Source organism: Hyla sarda, chromosome 2 (genome assembly GCF_029499605.1).
Source record: "Hyla sarda isolate aHylSar1 chromosome 2, aHylSar1.hap1, whole genome shotgun sequence".
Taxonomy (NCBI): Eukaryota; Metazoa; Chordata; class Amphibia; order Anura; family Hylidae; genus Hyla; species Hyla sarda.
Window position 1 is genome coordinate 464,145,941 of NC_079190.1, and position 22,131 is coordinate 464,168,071.

At 40.5% G+C, this 22,131-nt stretch overlaps 1 protein-coding gene across 6 annotated transcripts in view; it reads left to right on the forward strand.

Annotated features, from left to right (window-relative positions):
- Positions 1 to 22,131, forward strand: part of NCAM2 (neural cell adhesion molecule 2) — a 501,839-nt gene that overhangs the window by 421,574 nt on the left and 58,134 nt on the right. For all 6 annotated transcript variants that reach the window (XM_056559430.1, XM_056559431.1, XM_056559433.1 and 3 more), the window contains one exon: positions 8,871 to 9,051. In XM_056559430.1, coding sequence (XP_056415405.1) covers positions 8,871 to 9,051 — 181 coding nt within the window. The remainder of the gene's footprint in view (positions 1 to 8,870; positions 9,052 to 22,131) is intronic.

Genomic DNA, 22,131 nt, shown 5'->3' on the forward strand with positions numbered 1-22,131 from the left:
CACCTCTTATCACCCACCATAACACCCCTCCTGCATCACTTATCACCCCCATAACACCCCCCCCCGCAATTCTCATACACATGGTTGTCTCCTTATAACCACCAAATGGCCCCCCGGGGATCGTTGCAGCAGTGTGAGGCTGCAGCTTCTCCTGGTGCTGGATGGGGAGGATGTTGGAGATCGCACGGGGACAGGTCAGGTGATTGGAGTAGACGTGTGTGCCTGCACGGGGCAAGTGACGTCTCTACTCCCATCAGCCCCTGGCCTATCCGGCCCTACTATGATTCTCATGGGGTCCGCCCCTAGAAATAGGTAATTTCATAGAAATGTGCGGGCCCCCTTGACTATGAGGCAGCACACCAGTACTGCAGCATACAGTCGCTGTGTACTACACCCAAAATTGTACTTTCTCTCTCAATCTCACTCCCTTCCCTATCAGTGCTTCCAGGCTTGATTTGGGCTTGAGGTGACTTGCTACTGTAAAAAAGATTTTCTGTGCAGCACACACTGCTGTCCAGCCCTCTCTCTCTCTCTGCAATAAAAGGCTGAAGGGACTGGCCGCAAGATGGCTGCCCATTATATAAGGCTGTGACATCAGGGGGTGGCTGGCTGCTGATAGGCTGCATGCTGCATGTGATTCAGGGTCATCCCACATAACCTTGTTCCCGCCTTCCCAGGATTCCTTGCCCCATGTCCTCACATGTGGATCTGTCATTTTAGAAGCCCAGGAGAATGGACCGCACTAAATGGAGTTTAATGAAGCGATTCGCGTGATCAAATCGCGGCAATATTCGCATTCGTTACCAATCACATTTTTCCTGAAATTTGTAAAGACTTTGGATTCATAAGATTCGATTTGCTCATCCCTACTGATCATCTCGCATCACTTATGATAACAATTAGGGGGAAAAAAGGACATATCTGAATAATTCTACAGTAAGTCAGTACAGAATTGAGTAAACATTCTGTATGCAAGTTAAGGGTACGTTCACACATACTGCAGATTAGAAGCTGTGCTCAGTCATTTAGTTTACATTTAAATCTGCAGCAGAACAACCTGTGCATCAAATCCTGTTCTTCAAATATACGTACGTGTAAACATATCCTAAATGTATATTTGTGCTGTCCTGGTATTTTCTTTGTCTATCCCTACAACAATTGTTGGTTATTTTTTTTTTTATTCAGGTATTGTATTTTTCAGACAAAGCCATGTCTTTGAACAGTTAGTGAATCTGACAGCGCTTTGTATATTGGGTAGAACTGTAACCAGAGAGCAGTTTCATGTCATATCTAATCGCAGTAAAATAAACAATGTTTTTCTCTGTTCTGAATGTATAGCTGAGAGGGGCAAAATAATGTCAGAAAAAAATAACGTGGTTGGTGTGTCCTATAAATAATATTGAGACTCTTGTCATTATTCTGTAGTGCTTCTTAGTAGTGTTAGTATTATTAATATATTTTTAATAATAGTAGTATTAGTTGCAATTTTATTCATTCATTTTAATTACATATGGGTCAGTATTTAATTAAATTGTTTTATTTACCCACAGTCAGAACTTGTCCTACAGTAACAGTTATGTCAGGTAGAATGCAGGCAGGCAAAAACAAACCCAAAAATGATTGTGCTTTTACATAACATTGGAATTTTTCTTAAACATTGGAATTTTTCTTAAAGGATTGGAATACTCCTTTAAATTTTAAACATTCCTAACATAACTTAAATATTCTTAGATTACGTCTTTGCCCTTGTTAACACAAAGCAGTTTTGATGTGTTTCTTTTTTAAGCCAAAAGGGATTAGATTGAAAGTATAAATCCTTCCTTTATTCCATTTTCCTCTTTGGGATCCATCATAGCTTTGCCCATTCTTGTGCAGATTGTGTGGTATTGTGAAGTAGAAAATCCCATTCAATTACTCTTTAACTTCTAAAGCAGCGGACAGATGATGAATCCTAATGAATGGAAATGTATATACTTCTGAGCTCCCATTTTCAGCATTCATTCTTTGGGTCTAAAATGTTAAAGCTTTTCCTTTATTGACTTTAGTTAGAAAAAAAACTGAAGTATTAAAAAACAAATAATAATAATAATAAAATAAAAACACAAGGGAAATGTGACCTCAGCAGTGTAATACCTTCAGCTGTAAAAACCCTAGGGCCAGTACTTGACCAGGAAGCACTAACACATAGTGAAATAAATGGTCTAGCACAGCATAATTCAAGCATTTTAACCCATTAAAGACGAAGCCCATTTGGGCCTTAAGGACGCAGACTATTTTTATGTTTTCATTTTTTCCTCCTCGCCTTCAAAAATCATAACTCTTTTATATTTTCATTAACAGACTAGTATGAGGGCTTGTTTTTTGCGCCACCAGTTGTCCGTTGTAATGCCATCACTCTCTTTACCTTAAAATGTATAGCACAACCAAAAAAAAACTTTTTGTGTGGGGAAATAAAAAAGAAAACCGCAATTTTGCAAATTTTGGAAGGTTTCATTTTCACGCCGTACAATTTACGTGAACTTAAAAATGACATGTGTTCTTTATTCTTTGGGTCAATACGATTAAAATTATACCCATGATAACATACTTTTCTGTTACTGTTGCTCTTAAAAAAAAAATTGCAAACAGTTTAACCAAATTAGTACGTTTAAAATCCCCCTATTTTGAAGACTTATAACTTTTTCATTTTTCCATATAAGCGGCGGTATGAGGGCTCATTTTTTGTGCCGTGATCAGTACTTTTTATTGATACCATATTTGCTTATATAAAACGTAATACTTTTTTTATAAAAATTTTTTGGAATACAATGTTATAAAAAAAAGCAGCTATTTTGGACTTTTTTTTTTACGTTCACGCCATTCACCGTACGTTATCATTAACATTTTATTTTAATAGATGGGATACTTACGCATGCGCGATACCAAATATGTATATACAATTTTTTTACACTCTTTGGAGGTGAAATAGGGAAAATTTCACCCCAAAAGGTTTTTTTTTCAAATTTTTTTACTTTTATTTTTTACTTTTTTTTACTTATATTTTTACACTTTAATAGTTCCCTCCGGCTGCCATGCTGGATGATCGGATCGCCGCGGCAGCGCTGCGGGCGATCCGATCATCCATTCAAAGTACCGCGATGCTGCAGATGCCGTGATCTGTATTGATCACGGCATCTGAGGGGTTAATGGCGGACATCCGCGCAATTGCGGATGTCTGCCATTACGGGCGGGTCCCTGGCTGCTATCAGTAGCCGGGACCTGCCGCGAATGACGCGAGCATCGCTCCAATGCTCGCGGTTATGCATAGGACGTAAATGTATGTTATGGTGCGTTAAGTACCACCTCACCAGGATGTATATTTACGTCCTTCGTCGTTAAGGGGTTAAGCTTTGCAATGCCCTTATACATAATAAAACCGCAAGCAAAGGTATTTGTAAGCCCACACATGCAATTTTAATAAAAATTGTTTTAGTAATAATTGGTAGAACAAGTTTAGCTAAAGCGTTATTCTGGTGGTAGATGTTTTTTCTAAATGAATCGACGGTTAACATAACAAACAAATCTTTTATTCAGCACAGTAGATGTTTGGATGGCTGCATAGTCAATTACTGCTCAGCCAATCACTGCTCAACTGCTTAGCCAATCACTTCTCAGCCTGCTACTGCTAATGCAATCACTTTCCTGCCAATCACTTCTTAGCCAATCACTGCTCAACTGCTTAGCCTGCCACTGCTCGGCCAATCACTGCTCAACTGCTCAGCCTGACACTGTTCAGCCTATCACTTTTCAGCTGCTTAGCCCATCACTGCTCAGTCAATACTGCTCAGTTGCTCAGCCAATTAGTGCTCAACTGCTCAGCCAACTATTGTTCAACTGCTCATCACATCATTGCTCAGCCTATCACTTTCAGGGTAGGGTCACGCGTAACGGATCCACAGTGTATTTTACGCTGCGGATCCACCGGTGATCCAACCCATATTGTGCCTCCTGCTGCCAAAAACAAACCCGGACCCCCTCGCCCCACCCCCTGGCCTGCTCGCAGCGGCAATCCGCTGCTCCGAGGATCCACACTGGGGGGCTGCGGGTCACCGAGTGCACTCAGACATCGCGATGTAGCCGCAATGTCTGAATACACTGTGCATGTGCGTGCACAGTGTACTCTGACATCACCAATGAGAAAACTCAGCCAATCATTGCTGTACTGCTCAGCCAATCACTGCTCAGCTACTCACCCAATTACTGCTAACAGTAACTACCTATTTATACTGTAAATACTCCTACCTCTTACCACTGTTTGTGACATTGCACGGCTGTAGTGGCGGACTTATTTGACAGACTGGTAAGAGTGGCAGGAGCGGGTCCCCTAAGAGGAAGGGAGTGAGGGCAAACAAGGTGTGAATGCTAGCTGGGCTTTGAAGTTTGGCATGAGAAAAAATAGGTGTGCACCAACAGGGAGCAGCTGTTGGCATGTGAAGGGGGCTGGGCAGAGATCCTAAGCAGCCTATCAGGGCCACTTGCGGTGATATTGATCACCGTGAGTGGTGGCGGCAGCATTGCCCTATGCCTTCACTTCAAGTCCTGTGCCACTGCAGGAGCCAAAACTGGAGCGTAAAGAGTTACTACTACTTAGTGGGGGTTTCTACTTAATAAGTACTACCTATCCACCACCACTCAATCCTCCTACTATTCCTTCAGCACACTTACCTTCGTTTCGCCTAAGAATATAAAAAAATAATGTCTATTTTTTTTATTTTTCCTTCTGCTTTATAATCTTAGGTATTTCCTCTATTTTACACTTCACTCTTTGACTTCCACCGATCCTTGAAAGCTACAATTTTGTCTAAAGAATCCCAGATTACAGTATATGGCGGGATACACATGAAAACGCTACTTTTCCTTCTTCCTTAAACAACACATTTATCGGTGCCGCGTTTTCACCAGGTGTAAGTCGAGCTATTTACGGCTTACGAAAATTAATTGCAAAAGAAAAAAAAATCCTATTTTCAATTTCACTATGGCCAAAGGGAGCCCTTGTAGATAATTGGTTTTCTAATACAAGCTCTAATATACTTTTTCTCACTATCTAGATGGAGGATTCTTTTATGTTTTTAAGTAGTTTTAATTGTCTCATTTGCATTGTTTCATGAGTTCGTCTCACTCCCTGGTGGGATAAGCATCAGTCTTTCATACGTCTCCTTGTTTGAGCTCACAAGATCTTTCTCACAATTCTATACAGTACATTAGGAAATTATGCGGCTTGAAATATTGTATTGCAGCCAGAGTATGAGAGAAGTATGTTGTTTTATTCCTTTTTTTTTTAAAGAAGAATAATGAGTAAAACCAACTAAAGGCATCTAAGGTATTGGGTGCACCTGCAGCTTGTGAAAGTCCCCCAAACCTGCACAAGTAAGTAGGCACTGTATTGAAACAAAAATATTTATCTTGTGTGCCTAGCCCAGTATTTCCCAATCAGTGTGCCCCCAGCTGTTGCAAAACCACATTTCACAGCATACCGAGGCAGCCTTTGTCTGTCCGTGCGTATTGGGAGTTGTAGTTTTGGAGGAGCTGGAGACACACTCATTGGGAAACACTAGAAGAATTAGATTACATCGTATGTATTCATACTTCAAAAGTGCAACACAAACCAGAATAATGTAGCATTTAAAATAACCACTTAAAGAAGAAATCCAGGGGTAGGCAGCTTATCCCCTATATGTAGCATAGGTGACAAGTGTCTGATCGCAGGGATCCCGCGCGATCTCCCGTAGCGGGCCCCCTTTATTAATTTCTGTGGGAGAGGCAGAGACACAGGGGGAGATTTATCAAGACCTGCCCAGAGGAAAAGTTGCTGAGTGGCCCATAGCAACCAATCAGATCGCTTATTTCATTTTTGAAAAAAGGCCTGTGAAAAATGAAATAAGCGATCTGATTGGTTGCTATGGGTAACTCAGCAACTTTTCCTCTGGACAGGTTTTAATAAATCTCTCCCACCATGTTATCATGTGTCTCCACCTCTCCCATAGAAATTAATGGAGGGGGCGTGTTTTGACCAGTGTTAGTGCTGGGTGCGAAAAGTCACTTCCGTAAGCTGAGCTGGGACAAAGCTGGGGCCCTGTACGGAACATCGCAGGGTGTCCCAGCAGTTGGACCCCCCCTGCAATCAGACACTATCCTGCGGATAGAGGATAGGTTGTCTACTACTGGATTTCTTCTCCAACCTCTCCAGGAAACAGGGTGTACCTGTACGCCCTGCACCTGCTGCCCCGCTACCAGTTGACCCCACCTCATAACGGGTCAGTCCCAGCAGCTATCCACGGCGGGGACCCGTGGCTAATACCGGACATCACCTATCGTGGTGATGTCTGGTATTAACCCCTTAGACGCAGTGCATCTAAAATGAAAAAATCCTTCCCGGCAAGCTCAGCCTAGCTGATCGGGACCATCGCGGTCCCGATCAGCTGAGAGGATGTGAGGAGGGTCCCTACCTTCCTCCTCGGCATCCGAAGGTCACACTATTGCTCCATGCCTGAGATCAAGGCTGGAGCAGCAGAGCGCCAATTGCACTGATCAGTGCTAGGCTATGGGATCAGAAGGGTGAGATCACATTTATTAACTTTTTTTTACACATTTATATCCCCCACAGGGTACTATTACAGTCCCCTATGGGGACTATAAATGTGAACAAAAAAGTTTAAAAAAAAGTTGATAAATGAGATTTAACCCTTTCCCTAATAAAAGTTTGAATCAGCCCCCCTCCCTTTCCCATTTAAAAAAAAAAAGTTAACAAAAATAAATATAAACATATGTGGTATCGCCGCGTGCATAAATGTCCAAACTATAAAAATATCATGTTAATTAAACCATACGGTCAATGGCGTACAAGTAAATAATTCCAAAGTCCAAAATTGCTTTTTTTTTGGTCACACTGTGTACCCTAAGAAAATTTATAAAAAGAGATCAAAAAGTCCAATCAAAACAAAAATGGTCCCAATAAAAACTTCAGATTGTGGCGCAATAAGTGAGCTCTAATACCGTCCCATATGCAGAAAAATAAAAAAGTTATAGGGGTCATAAGAGGAAATTTTGAAACATACTAATTTTCGTGCAAAAAGTTATAATTTTTTGACAGTTATAAAACAAAGTAAATCAAACCTATAAAAGTTGGGTATCATTTTAATCGTACGGACCTACAGAATAAATATATGGTGTAATTTTTACCAAAAACTGCACTGCGTAGAAACGAAAGCCCCCAAAATGACAAAAAAATTTGCATTTTTTTGTTATTTTTTTGTCCCACAAATAATATTTTTTTCCGCCATAAATTTGGGGGTAAATTACTGATGTCATTACAAAGTAAAATTGGTAGCGCATAAAACAAACCCTCATATGGGTCTGTAGGTTGAAAACTAAAAGCATTATGATTTTTTAGAAGGTGTGGAGGAAAAAAACGGAAAAACCTTGAGTTCTTAAGATGTTAACATTTCATTCAGTGGTCTGTCAATGTTCTATCTTTCCTATAAAGAGCTTTTAATCCTCAACATAGACAAGGCATTACATGATAAGATTTTGGTACCAATAGGAGCTTTATTAGTGGGTTCAATGTGTAACCTGTATGTATCAAGCCCCTTGGCTCCCTCCAATTTTTGTTTGTTCCCCTTTCATTTACCCTTTTTGCCTTTTAACAGCAATAACTCTCTTTTTTATATTTTTTTCCCCTCATTTATACACCCATATGTGGGCTTGATTTTTTTTAAGGATCTATTGCACTTTGAAATGACTTCCTTCATTTTTTTTATACTTCAACCAATAATAATTTCCGTATACTCCAAAAAGAAATAAATAATTAAAAAATGTATAATAATAATCACTTTTAATAAAAAATTTTGTGGGATATTATATGACCAAAAACTGCAATTTTGGTTTTGTATTTTTTTACATCAATGCCATTCACCACGTGGTTTCATTAATGTTAGGTTTTGATAGTTCAGACATTTCCACACATGGCGATACCAAATATGTTTTTTTTTTTTACTGCAATGATCTATGAAATCTACCCTCTATTAGTAGAGCCTGGCCATAATTGCACTGTGACCAGGAGATCTGACCCACTGCATCAGCAATAATACATGTAACCGGCATTTAGATACTGCTCTCGTCTTAGACACTAAGATCTCAATGGTTAATAGACACATGGCAGCTATTAGTGGAAAACCTTAGGTACTGAAATAAGCTTGGGGTCACCAGGTATGGAGCAGGATCTCGTCAGGAACCAGCTTCAAACACACTTAGCAGCACCAGGTGGACTAAAACCATCAGGGGTCATAAAGGGGTAAACTTAAAGGCTTTGGACACGCTTGAATGAAGTTCTTTATTATTATTTATATGATTTTTGATGACTAGATGAAGCAACTCTCTACTTTATTAAATGGTCCTACAATTTTGTTGCTAGTAAGACAAAAATAAGATAAATCTATCAGATGGACTTACTGCTCTTTCAGTGTTCAAGATAGCAGCAGCACAGATGAGGGAGGAAGTTGTACACACCAACTCAAAGATTGGACAGGAGAGGACAGTCACACAGGGCAGCTCACACAGGCTGTAGATAGGGAGAAGAATACACACAAGGCAGTCTGCAAAAGCAAAATAACATTCACTCAGAGACTATAGACTCTTGAACACATTGATTTCTTATCCAGCATGTGTTACGGAGAGTACAGCCATTTTGGGCTCCTCTCAAGATTTGCACCAAACATATTCAGACATGTGCTGATTGTATTATTTTCATGCTCTGTATTTAATCTGACAATTTCATTGGATTCACTTTTTTAGGTTCACACTGAATATAACAATGCTTGCACTTTGTTTCACAGAAAGACAAAGAAGATCAATGGCTTGAGAAAAAGTTTCTTGGGAATAAAGACCATATTGTTCTAGAACATCTACAATGGAATATGGGATATGAAGTTCAGATCATAGCAACAAATAGACTCGGTCATTCTGAACCAACAATGTACGAGTTTATAATGCCACCAAAACCGAATATTATTGCAGGTAAGGTCATTGAGTACTAATTTTTCTCAGATTAATTCATTATATTTGATGATTTTTATTTTTGTTGTAATTTTCCAGGTCACCCCTTAAATTCTACATTTTGACTATTAACCCTAATTACTCAGCAGCATTGTGTTCTCATTATCATCACATGTAGTATTACAATGAAAAGTGACATGGTATACACAGATAACATGGATTCACACAATAAAATAAAACTATTTACAATCAATAAAAATATTAAAAAAAAGATAATAAATTATGTTTCAGTATTTGGTTTAAATTAGATAAAATAAAATGTATGGGATGTACTAGAAAAACAAGTTCAAACCAGGGATCTGCTGCTAAAATCTAGGTGCCAGATACCACAGGACATGTAGAGAGGTCTTGGGATTGAAAACTGTTGATAGGTTAGAGCTGTTTTGGTACCACAATGGGGAACCTGTCGCATAGGGCAGGTAATAGTGCACCCTGAACTCACCCAAAACCCCTTTCCCTGCCTACAAATATAATCTTCCTAGGCAACAATTCCACAACTGGGTGCCAGTCCCTTCACTGATCTAAAGTGCAGGAGCGACAAGAGTTAGAACAAAACAAGCACAGAACAAGTCAGGGAAAAAAGGTTGGGAAACAAAGGGTTAACATACATTGAACAAATTACAAGCAGAAATAGAATGGTCAACTAGCTGGGTCAAAATCCAAGAAGACTGCAAAATATCAATTTGTTAGACAAAGAGTAAAATGTATAGCAAGGATAAGGATTCAGTATAATCAAAAATCAGAATAAGCATGCAGATAAGGGGCTAGTGTAGGAGAAGAATCTCTATCACAGGCAACATACTGAGGTCAATTGAAGGCATTCATAGCCCAGCAATGCGGGATACCATTGGCCAATCGTCCACGGCCCTTGATTGGCAAGGGCATCGCCATGGCAGTGAGCTGAACACCGAAGAGACTTCAAACAGAGCCACAGGCAGAAACACCCACACAGTGTTAGGCAGATAGTTTTCTTGTTATGGGTGATATGTAGTGGTACCAACTAAAATACTGGCTTGATGATGCTTCTAAAAGGTATGAGCAAATTGATTGGACCTAAATCAAATTTGTTCTAAACTCCCTGATTATTCTGTGAAGCACTGACAAAACCTTTTGATGAATCTTTCAAAATGGTTGCCACTACCACTAACTTTTTAACTATACATCTGCTTCATTGTCTATCATATTTTACCCCATATTACTTCAGGAAAAATATATAAAATTTGAAAACTAGGTGAGCTCTGAGTGTCATACCTAACTTTTCATTATGGTCATGGCATTTTTTATTTTTACCAAATGAATTACCGTATATACTATATAGCCGAGTTTTCCAGCACGAATTTTCGTGCTGAAAACACCCCCCTCGGCTTATACTCGAGTGAACTCTCCACCCGCAGTGGTCTTCAACCTGCGGACCTCCAGAGGTTTCAAAACTACAACTCCCAGCAAGCCCGGGCAGCCATCGGCTGTCCGGGCTTGCTGGGAGTTGTAGTTTTGAAACTTCTGGAGGTCCGCAGGTTGAAGACCACTGTGGCCTTCGACATCATCCAGCCCCCTCTCACCCCCTTTAGTTCTGTACAGTACTCGCCTCCGCTCGCCGCTGGTCCGGTGCCGTCCGGTGGGATAGTGGTTCCGGGCTGCTATCTTCACCGGGGAGGCCTCTTCTCCACGCTTCGGGCCCGGCCCCAGAATAGTCACGTTGCCTTGATGACGACGCAGAGGTACTTTCATTACCAACGTCCTTCTGCATCATCGTCAAGGCAGCGCCTCTATTCTGGGCCCGAAGCGCGGAGAAGAGGCGCCCCCGGTGAAGGTAGCAACCCGGAACCACTATCCCACCAGACGACCTCCCCACCGGACAGTCCTGCAGCACAGGACCAGCGCCGTGCGGAGGCGAGTACTGTACAGAACTAAAGGGGGCTGGATGATGTCGAAGGCCGCAGTGGTCTTCAACCTGCGGACCTCCAGAAGTTTCAAAACTACAACTCCCAGCATGCCCGGACAGCCGATGGCTGCCCGGGCTTGCTGGGAGTTGTAGTTTTGAAACCTCTGGAGGTCCGCAGGTTGAAGACCACTGAGGGCAGATAGTTCACAAGAGGATGATGACAAGGGGAGGATGATGAAGGGGGGTGGGGATGATGACAAGGGGATGATGAAGGGGGGTGGGGATGATGACAAGGGGATGATGACAAGGGCATGATGAAGGGGGGGTGTGGGATGATGACAAGGGGATGATGACAAGGGCATGATGAAGGGGGTGGGGATGATGACAAGGGGATGATGAAGGGGGGTGGGGATGATGACAAGGGGATGATGACAAGGGCATGATGAAGGAGGTGTGTGGGATGATGACAGGGTGATGATGATGAGGGTCTGGATGATGACAGGGGGGGATGATGTATTTCCCACCCTAGGCTTACACTCGAGTCAATAACTTTTCCTGGGATTTTGGGGTGAAATTAGGGCCTCGGCTTATATTTGGGTCGGCTTATACTCGAGTATATACGGTATAACAAATTAAAGGGGTACTCCACTGGAAAACATAATTTTTTTTAATCAATTTGTGCCAGAAAGTTAAACAGATTTGTAAATTACTACTATTTAAAAATCGTAATCCTTCCCGTACTTATCAGCTGCTGTATGCTCTACAGGAAGTTTGTTTCTTTTTTTAATTTACTTTCTGTCTGACCACAGTGATCTCAGCTGACGCCTCTGTCCTTTTTAGGAACTTTCCAGAGTAGGAGCAAATCCCCATAGCAAACCCATTCTACTCTGGACAGTTCCTGACATGGAAAGAGATGTCAGCAGAGAGCACTGTGGTCAGTCAAAAAGAAAAGAACGTCCTCTGAAGTATTCAGCAGCTATAAATAAATAAAAATAAGTAATAGAAGTAATTACAAGTCTATTTAACTTTCTGGCATCTGTTGATGAAAAAGAAAAAGGGTTTTCCAGCTGATTACCCCTTTAATATGAATTTTGATAAATTCATTCATCACTATTTGTAATCTTTTTTTTTACTACATCAAGTATTTAAAAAAAATGAAAAAAATCATAACAATAAAAATCATAAAGAGAAAAAAATAGAATAAAAGAACAATTATTAACTACAGCAGCACAATATATTATTTTTTATGAAATGAAAGAAAGATAATGGTATAGTTTGTATAACTACTTTGTCATTGTTGCACAAATAAATAAAAAACAAACAAATAAAAAAAGTCTGAGTTGATTCCACATCTCCATTTGCCGTGAATAGAATAAATAAATACTTATAATATGACAGCACTAATTCATTTAAAAAAATATGCTTACTATGAGAAACTATATAGATGGATACCAGGGAACTTATTTAACCACATTTTCCAGTTAGCTCTTTTTTTTTCTCCATAGCAATTTTGTTGTGCTAGTAAGATTTCAAATTTACAGTTAGTATTTACAATTGCTATTAGTCCTTCCATGGATGGAATCTATTTGTAATCTTCTGATTGTTCAACTTTACATGAATCATTAAGCATGTTTTGGGCCATAGTAAGTGTTAAAACTACATATTATAACATTTTATATTGCATTGTATATGTTATATTTAATAACGTTTACTGTATTTACAGAATGCCAACAGTTATTGTTTTTCTGGGGTACCAGGGGAAATTATTCTTAGAACAGTCCTTATATCGATGTCTATATATGTCTTATTTGTAGACCTTTCGGTTAGCCTAAAAATTAACTGAAAGGTAAACTTGTCTTCTTCTGGACTTTAAGGGGCAATTGTTGTGTTACAAACTGGCCCACATTAATTTAAATTATTACCGTATATACTCGAGTATAAGCCGACCCGAGTATAAGCCGAGACCCCTAATTTCAACCCAAAATCCCAGGAAAAGTTATTGACTCGAGTATAAGCCTAGGGTGGGAAATACCTCATCCCCCCCTGTCATCATCCAGACCCGTCATTAACATCCTCATCATCATCCCCTTGTCATCATCCCACACATCCCCCCTTCATCATCCCCTTATCATCCCACACATCCCCCCTTCATCATCCCCTTGTCATCATCCCACACATCCCCCCTTCATCATCCCCTTATCATCCCACACATCCCCCCTTCATCATCCCCTTGTAATCATCCCACACCCCCCTTCATCATCCCCACCCCCCTTCATCATCCCCACACCCCCCCCCCTTCATCATCCCCTTATCATCCCGCACAGCCCCCCTTCATCATCCTCTTGTCATCATCCCCCCCCCCCTTCATCATCCTCTTCTCATCATTCGCCCTCAGTGGTCTTCAACCTGCGGACCTCCAGAGGTTTCAAAACTACAACTCCCAGCAAGCCCGGGCAGCCATCGGCTGTCCGGGCTTGCTGGGAGTTGTAGTTTTGAAACCTCCGGAGGTCCGCAGGTTGAAGACCACTGCGGCCTTCAACATCATCCAGCCCCCCTCTCACCCCCTTTAGTTCTGAGTACTCACCTCCGCTCGGCGCTGGTCCGGTCCTGCAGGGCTGTCCGGTGAGGAGGTGGTCCGGTGAGGAGGTGGTCCGGGCTGCTATCTTCACCGGGGGCGCCTCTTCTCCGCGCTTCCGGCCCGGAATAGATGCGTTGCCTTGACAATGACGCAAATGACGCACCTCTGCGTCGTTGTCACGGCAACGTGACTATTCTGAGGCCGGGCCCGAAGCGCTTAGAAGAGGCCTCCCCGGTGAAGATAGCAGCCAGGAACCACTATGCCACCGGACCACCTCCTCTCCGGACAGCCCTGCAGGACCGGACCAGCGCCGAGCGGAGGTGAGTACTCAGAACTAAAGTGGGTGAGAGGGGGCTGGATGATGTTGAAGGCCGCAGTGGTCTTCAACCTGCGGACCTCCGGAGGTTTCAAAACTACAACTCCCAGCAAGCCCGGACAGCCGATGGCTGCCCGGGCTTGCTGGGAGTTGTAATTTTGAAACCTCTGGAGGTCCGCAGGTTGAAGACCACTGCGGGTGGGGGAGTTCACTCGAGTATAAGCCGAGGGGGGTGTTTTCAGCACGAAAAATCGTGCTGAAAAACTCGGCTTATACTCGAGTATATACGGTAAATTAAATTATTTATTTAATATATATATATATATATATATACATATATATATATATACTGTAATTAGTTTTGCCTCCTATTTTCCATTTTTCCTATTATTGTCTGTTGTCTACATATAAGGAAAGGATACCATAGCTACAGTACAGAATTTTCCCAAAACATTTGTAGATCTATAAATCTAGATGTCGACACAATTAAATCTTCTTTCTTCTATCTCCTTGAGAAGACCAAGACTAGACCTCATTGTTTGCACAATTTTAGTTCCCATAACCTAGATTTTAGCTTCTTCAAAATTGAACACCATTTTCTCATCACTGCCTGAGATGCTGCTGTGACAAATACCTTTTGGGAAATGCAGGTGTAAGTATTAAATCGATACAGAGGAGTTCAGTATTTATGGGGATTAACTCTGATAGGAGTTTATTAATTCTTCAGATGTCACAAGAAATAGTCTCTTGAGCACTTTAACAAACACTAAGCAAAGCCTTCCCTTAGAATAAATCTCAGAACATTTTGACAATAAAACATTTCTTTTTAATTAACATTTTCTTCTTTCTACACAACAAAAATTAAATTCAGAAATTAAATGTGAGTTTTCAGACAAAATGGATATTGAATCTGATGAATGCGTCTTTTGACAAGCGAAATACCCAAAAGAACTGTGTTAAAATGTCAGTGATATATAGTAAAGAATGTCAGTGAATCTCTCCTCTGTTTTCCCCGTTTGTGAATTAGGTTTCATGAGTTTGACATATTTGTGGTCTAGTTTTGGTAAACTGATTTTTAACCCCTTAAGGACTAGGTCCATTTTGGCCTTAAAGACCAGGCCAATTTTAATTTAGCATTTTAGTTTTTTCCTTCTCGCCTGCTAAAAATCATAACTCTTTTATATTTCCATCCACAGACACATATGGGGCTTGTTTTTTGCGTCGCCAATTTTACTTTGTAATGACATCACTTATTTCACCATTAAATGTACGGCACAACCAAAACCCAAAAAATATTATTTATGTGAGAAAATTGAAAAGGAAACCGCAATTTAGCAAAGTTTGGAAGGTTTTGTTTTCACGCTGTACACTTTACAGTAAAATTTATATGTTTTCTTTATTTTGCGGGTCAATACAATTAAAATGATACCCATGTTATATGCCTTTTTATAATCGTATTGCTTTTAAAAAAATCTCAAACTATTTTAAGAAAATTAGTATATTTGGAATTACCCTGTTTTGATCACCTATAACTTTCTCCTTTTTCCGTATATGGGGAGGTATGGGGGCTAATTTTTTGCACCGTGATCTGTAGTTTTTATCAGTACCACTTTTGCTTATATCTTACTATTTATTATTTTTTGTAAATTTTCTTTTTTTTTCATAAAATGTGACAAAAAAGCAGCAATTTCGGACTTTTTTTTTTTTTTTTTTACGTTTACGCCGTTCGCCATATGGGATGATTAGCAATATATTTTGATAGTTCAGACTTTTAGACATGTGGCGATACCAAATATGTTTATTCATTATTTCTTTATGCTTTTTGGGGGTAAAATGGGAAAAAACGATGATTTACATTTTTATTGGGGGAGGGGATTTTTCAATTATTTTCACTTAAAAAAAAAAAATCACTTTTTTTTTACACTCTAATAGTCCCCATATGTGACTATTTATAGCAAGCAGTTGATTGCTAATACAGTTCAGTGCTATGCATAGGGCATAGCACTGATCAGTGTTATTGGTCATCATCTTCTCTCATCTGCTTGATGTTCTACCAGAGCAGAAGACCCCAGGAGATCATCCATTTAAAGTACCACACTGCTGCAGATGCCATGATCTGTATTGATCACAGCATCTGAGGGGTTAATGGTGGACATCCGCGCGATTGCAGGTGTCCACCATTACCGGCAGGTCCCTGGCTGCTGATAGCCGAGACCTTACACGCACGCAGAACGTAAACGTACATCATGGTGCATTAAGTACCACCGTACCATGACATACATTTCCATCCATTGTCGTTAAGGGGTGCTTGTCAAGCTTACCTACTTTGTTCTCTTAGCCGAAAAAACTGAAAAATAGGAAACATTTTTAGGAATTCTGTGTCTAATTTGAGTTTTCAATTGTTTTGAAATCAATTTATATTTTGATGCATTGAATTTATTTTACTGTATTTTACAGCTGCATTCACAGTTCTGCTGGTTCTGCACAATGACTTAAAAGAAACATCCTTTATGTACTTTCCATGTACTTTCCATAGTTACTGTGCATAGTTACTATGCACAGAAGCAGGGATTTTTCTCAAAGAAAGAATGTACCTCTATGGTCAGTATATACTGACTGGTGAGACATAGTGCCCAACCAGCATATGTAAGACGTGGAAGAATTGATGCAAAGCATTGTTGCTTGCTGCAATACTGAAACTTTGCCACTCAAATGTAAGGCATGTAAGTGATGATGCACAGTACTGCTGTTTACCTCTGTTCGGTCATACAAAGAGGATCGTTGCTTGCTGTAGAGGAGCAGGGACTCCTGTCTTTGTATGTATTTTTTGTGGGGCTCCATTTAGTGTATAGATTGCAACACGGAAACCTACAGCATGCTGGCTTTCCGTGGCCCTGAGAACTTGTGGTACACCTTGGTTTTGTGGGAAAAATTCTGCAAAGTTAAAGTGCTTTCAGAAATAGAATTGATAATATTTTTTTTTTTATCAATTAACAAAAAGCAAAGTAAATAAACAAACAAAAAATCTGTTTGGTGTGATCAATGTTTGCCTGTACATTTGAACAAGGTCAAGGATTTTGTAGGATTATAGTCAGTTGTATGATTAATCAGTTATACCAAAAAGATGATTTATCTCTTTATATGTAGGTTAAAACACAGCCATTAACTCAAATAAAAGCAGCTGTTTAGGAGGCTTAAACTGGGTAAGGAACAGCCAAACTCTGATACAAAGTTGTGCAAGATAGTTTATGGCACAAGTCATACATTATGGAAAAACAGAGCTCAGTAACAAAATGCAAGGTAGTTATACTGCATCAGCAAGGTCTCTCCCGGGCAAATATTTCAAAGAAAACCAGGCTTTCAATGTCTGCTGCTGTTCAAACTATTTTGAAGAAGTCTTAAAGAAACTGGAAATGCAGAGGCCTGTGAATGGAGTGGAAACTTAGTGTAGAAAATGAAAGACACATCATGCTTACTTTCTATTGAAATCAGAAGATGTTGAGCAGTGCCATAAGTCTGGGACTTGCAGAAACCAGTGGGACAAAAGTATGCTGATGTACTGTTTGGATAAGTCTGGCCAAAAGTAGTCTTCATGGAAGCATTGTGGCCATAAAGTCACGTGGTTGTCATGAAAACAACGGTAAGCAACAAAAAATGACGGTGCTGAAAAATGGCAGAAGAGTCTGTGGAATGATGAGTCACAATTAAAAATATTTGGCTGTAACAGATGGCAGTTTGTTTGCCGAAAGGGTGGTACAATGATGGGTGTCTGAAGGCAACACTGAGGAATGGTGGAGGTTCCTTTGTAAAGATGGGGCTGCATTTCAGCAAATAAAGTTTGTGATTTGATCACAATTAGTGATGACCTTAATGACAAATATTTGTTCCTCATGCATGTGATTGGCTGCAAATTTAATCTTCAGCAGGAAAACAAGCCCATACATTAAAGGGGTACGCCACTGAAAAACAATTTTTCTAAAATCACCTGGTGCCAGACAGTTAAACATGACTTCTATTTACAAATATTAACCCTTCCAGTACTTATCAACTGCTGTATCATCCACAGGAAGTTGTGTAGTTATTTCCAGTTTGACCACTGTGCTCTCTGCTGCCCCATCTGTCCATGTCAGGGACTGTCCAAAGCAGGAAAAAATCCCCTTAGCAAACCTATCCTGCTCTGGCCAGTTCCTGACATGGACATGGTTGTCAGCAGAGAGCACTGTGGTCAGAATGGAAATAACTACACATCTTCCTGTGGAACAAGCAGCATCAGATAAGTACTGGAAGGGTTAAAATTTTTAAATAGAAGTTATTTACAAATCTGTTTAACTTTTTGGCACCCATTGATTACATTCCCCCCCCCCCCCCCCACCAGAGTACCTCTTTAAAGGGTTATTTCAGTTTATTTTATTTTATTTGACTATGCTACATTATGCTACAGGGGATGTAAAGTTAGCGTAGTTCATAATATAATGTCTGCACCTGTGTGTGATGGTGGTCTCGCAACTCTTATTTGATATTTTCCCCAATTTTTATTTTTCACAGCATGCAAAATGACTTTGATCTCAAGTTTTCCCAGGTTGTCGTGTGGTCCAAGACATTATGTCACTAGTCAAGTGTTAAACGAGAGCCTGTCTGCTTCAAAAGGTGGAGCGACTGCTGGGTGAAAGGGAGATCATTCTGCAGGGAAATTTAGTTTTGCAACAGCTGAAGGCACCCTGGTTAGAAAACACTGGTCTATTGATTACAACACAGCATGGAAGGCAGCTATGGTGTGCTTCAATGGGTTGTGTGTCTGATGTGTGAGAGGGACAAAAGTGACCTCCCACTTACAAAGGATCCTGGGACTTATAGTTAGAGGGAGGGAACTCCAACAGAAAATAGCTATTTCCCAAAAAGAAAGCAGCAGCAGGATCATGGTGGACTCACAACAGAGCCATTTAGTTCCAAGACAAGCACAGATCCTTCCTAAGCATGCCCAATACTGTCTGTCAGGTAAGTACTAAAATCAACTTATGGTGTATAACCCCTTTAAAAAACATATTTAGTGTTAAAAAGAACAAGGAGTCCTAGGAGTGATATTATGGCTCCCACGGAGCCTTGATCTTGACTTCATTGAGTCTATCTGGTATTACATGAAGAGACATACGCCTACACCACCATAAGGTCTGTGATTAGTTTTTCAAGATATATGGAATAGTCTCCCTTAGTTTCTTTAGAAATCTAAAAAAAATGATGTTTCTTTGAAGGCAAGGGGTGATTTTCATTCATTTTACATTTTGTTAATTAATAGAAATAACAAATAATCATTTATTTTTTTAAGCATTCTTACTTTGTAGCATTTTTTCTGCACCAGCCTAGAATGTTTGCAAAGTACAGTATGCTAGATGGTGGCACCTTCTATATGTTCAGGCATCAAATGTGTGCATAAATACATAGACAGATATATACTGTATGTATCTGCTCAATAGCGGGATTCTTTTTCTCATGTGTCAGGCTTGTCAGCATGCTCATTGACTTAAAGGGGTACTCCGCTCCTAGACATCTTATCCCCTATCCAAAGGATAGGGGATAAGATGTCAGATCGCCGTGGTCCCGCTGCTGGGACCCCAGGGATCCCTGCTGCAGCACTGCGATATCATTACAGCACAGAGCGAGTTTGCTCTGTGCGTAATGACGGGCGATACAGGGCACGGAGCAGCGTGTTGTCATGGCTCCGCCCCTCGTGACATCACGGCCCGTCCCCTTAATGTAAGTCTATGGGAGGGGGCATGACTGCTACGCCCCCTCCCATAGACTTGTATTGAAAAGGGCGGGCCATGATGTCACGAGGGGCGGAGCCGTGACGTAACGATGCTCTGGCCCCTGTATTGCCCGTCATTACGTGCAGAGCGAACTCGCTCTGTGCTATAATGATAGCGCAGTGCTGCAGCGGGGATCCCGGGGCTCCCCAGCGGCAGGACCGCGGTGATCTGACATCTTATCCCCTATCCTTTGGATAGGGGATAAGAGGTCTAGGGGCGGAGTACCCCTTTAAAGCACCGTAATGAGTTAATTAGAAGATTTCACAGAGAAGTTGGCACACAATCTTCTTCCCTTCATTAATTCCTATTTATTTTTTTGTTTAATTTTTCCCCATTGGATGATATATCCAAGGGTTAATAAAATAAATCATTGTTTGTTTTGTTTTTTAGGGGTATTAGTCTTTCTTTGTCATTGTCCAAAGTCAAACAGTATAAAATGGGCCTAAGTTGTTATTCTGCATTGTTAAGGGCTGGAGTGAATACATTTCTCTGCTGTTTTTAACAATCCACTAGAAATGTAAAATAATTTCCTTTTTCCACTTGGTGCTAGCTGATCCCAGCAGAGAATTTAGAATGATAACAACAGGAAAACAAAATACAGTATTAAGTAGCGCTTTGAGACCGAACACCGCATTTCAAGCTTGCTAACAGTAATCTGTGTGCTCGGTACACTACATGCAAGATTTCCATAAAAGGGACGAATTGTATGTTCCATCCTGTGTGTGAAACCATATAGCAGTTATGGGTCAGTGTGTGTCCATTGTAAGTGGTTCTGGGGACAAAGAATGTACAGTGTATGTTTTATTAATTTTTTTTCATATTTCATTCATTTTTGTATTTTTTTCAGCGACATTGGTTTGGAGGACAGCTTGAAACGTTAAAAATGTTATCTCAACATGACCTTTAATGAGCTTTAAAGGAGTACTCCAGTTTACTAAAAAATAATCCCCATCCAAAGGATAGGGGATAAGTGTCCGATCGCTGGGGGTCCGACCGCGGGCAATCGGACCCTCCACGATCAGATAGTTATCCCCTATCCAAAGGATAGGGGATACATTTTTGTAAACCAGCGTACTCCTTTAAACAAGTATGCCATTCAATTGATTTCCACAGGTTTGGCTTCTAAAGCTCCAACAATCCACTGTCATCATCAGAGAAAGTTATAGATAGCCATATTTCCCTTACATCAGCCACATCAGGGAGGTGTACCATTACACTATTGCCTGCCAAATGAATAACCATCATTGTAATGTTGAAGCTGATGATACTCAGCCTTCCTCCATGGGCCTTTTGAGTGTTGCCAACCACAGCATAAAGTTCAGCAACAATTGGACAGCCCATAGAAAATGAATGGAGCAATGACTGCACAATGATTTGCTCATTTGGGGCTGCATTTTTACTTTATTCTGGGGATCACCGAGGCTCTCACTGATCGGATTAACTAACTTTCTTATATGGAAAAACTACTTTTAGTTAAGATACATGTTTCCAAATGTATTGCAACATTGCAACAAGCTAGCAAAAGCCTCAACAGGCTGCAGGTCACATAACAACAACACCATCTCCCAACACAGTATTGAGATTTTATGTTTATAATTTAAATTTTTTATTTTTCATAAGCTAGTAATCATTTTGGGCTATATGAAGCCACCAGGAAAGGTAAAGAAGAACACATCTGCAGGGGACTGTTCAGTGGGCATGTAACCAATGTGACACTCACCAATCACAAAAATGGAAGTCCATTGTTTCCCTGGTTGAATGATGCAGCAGTCAGATATGCATGTTGCCCCTCTTTCAGCATTCAGTGATCTTTGTCAGGTCCATAGAGTTGACCACATTCAGCCGGGGGATTCTAATGATTGGTTGGGGTCAAACTGTTCAGACACCCACCCACTGGCCAGACACATATCACCTATGAAGCAGATAAGTGAGGACTGTTATTGGTGGGGAAATCCTTTTAAAGGGGTACTCCAGTGGGAAAAAAAATCAAATCAACTGGTTTCAGAAAGTTACAGATTTGTAAATCTATTCTATATAAAAATCTTAAGCCTTTTAGTTCTTATCAAATGCTGTATGCTCCAGAGGAAGTTGAGTAGTTCTTTTCAGTCTGACCACAGTGCTCTCTGCTGCCACCTCTGACCGTGTCAGGAACTGTCTGAAGAAGGAGAGGTTTTCTATGGGGATTTGCTACTGTTCTGGACAGTTCCTGACATAGACAAAGGTGTCATCAGAGAGCACTCTGGTCAGATAGTAAATTCCATCTCAACTTCCTCTGTATTATACAGCAGCTGATAAGCACTGGAAGGATTAAGATTTTTTTCATAGAAGTAGTTTTCAAATCTGTTTAATTTTCTGGAGCCAGTTAATATGAAAAAAAATAAAAATACAGTGGTCCCTCAACATAAGATGGTAATTCGTTCCAAACGGACCATCGTTTGTCGAAACCATCGTATGTTGAGGG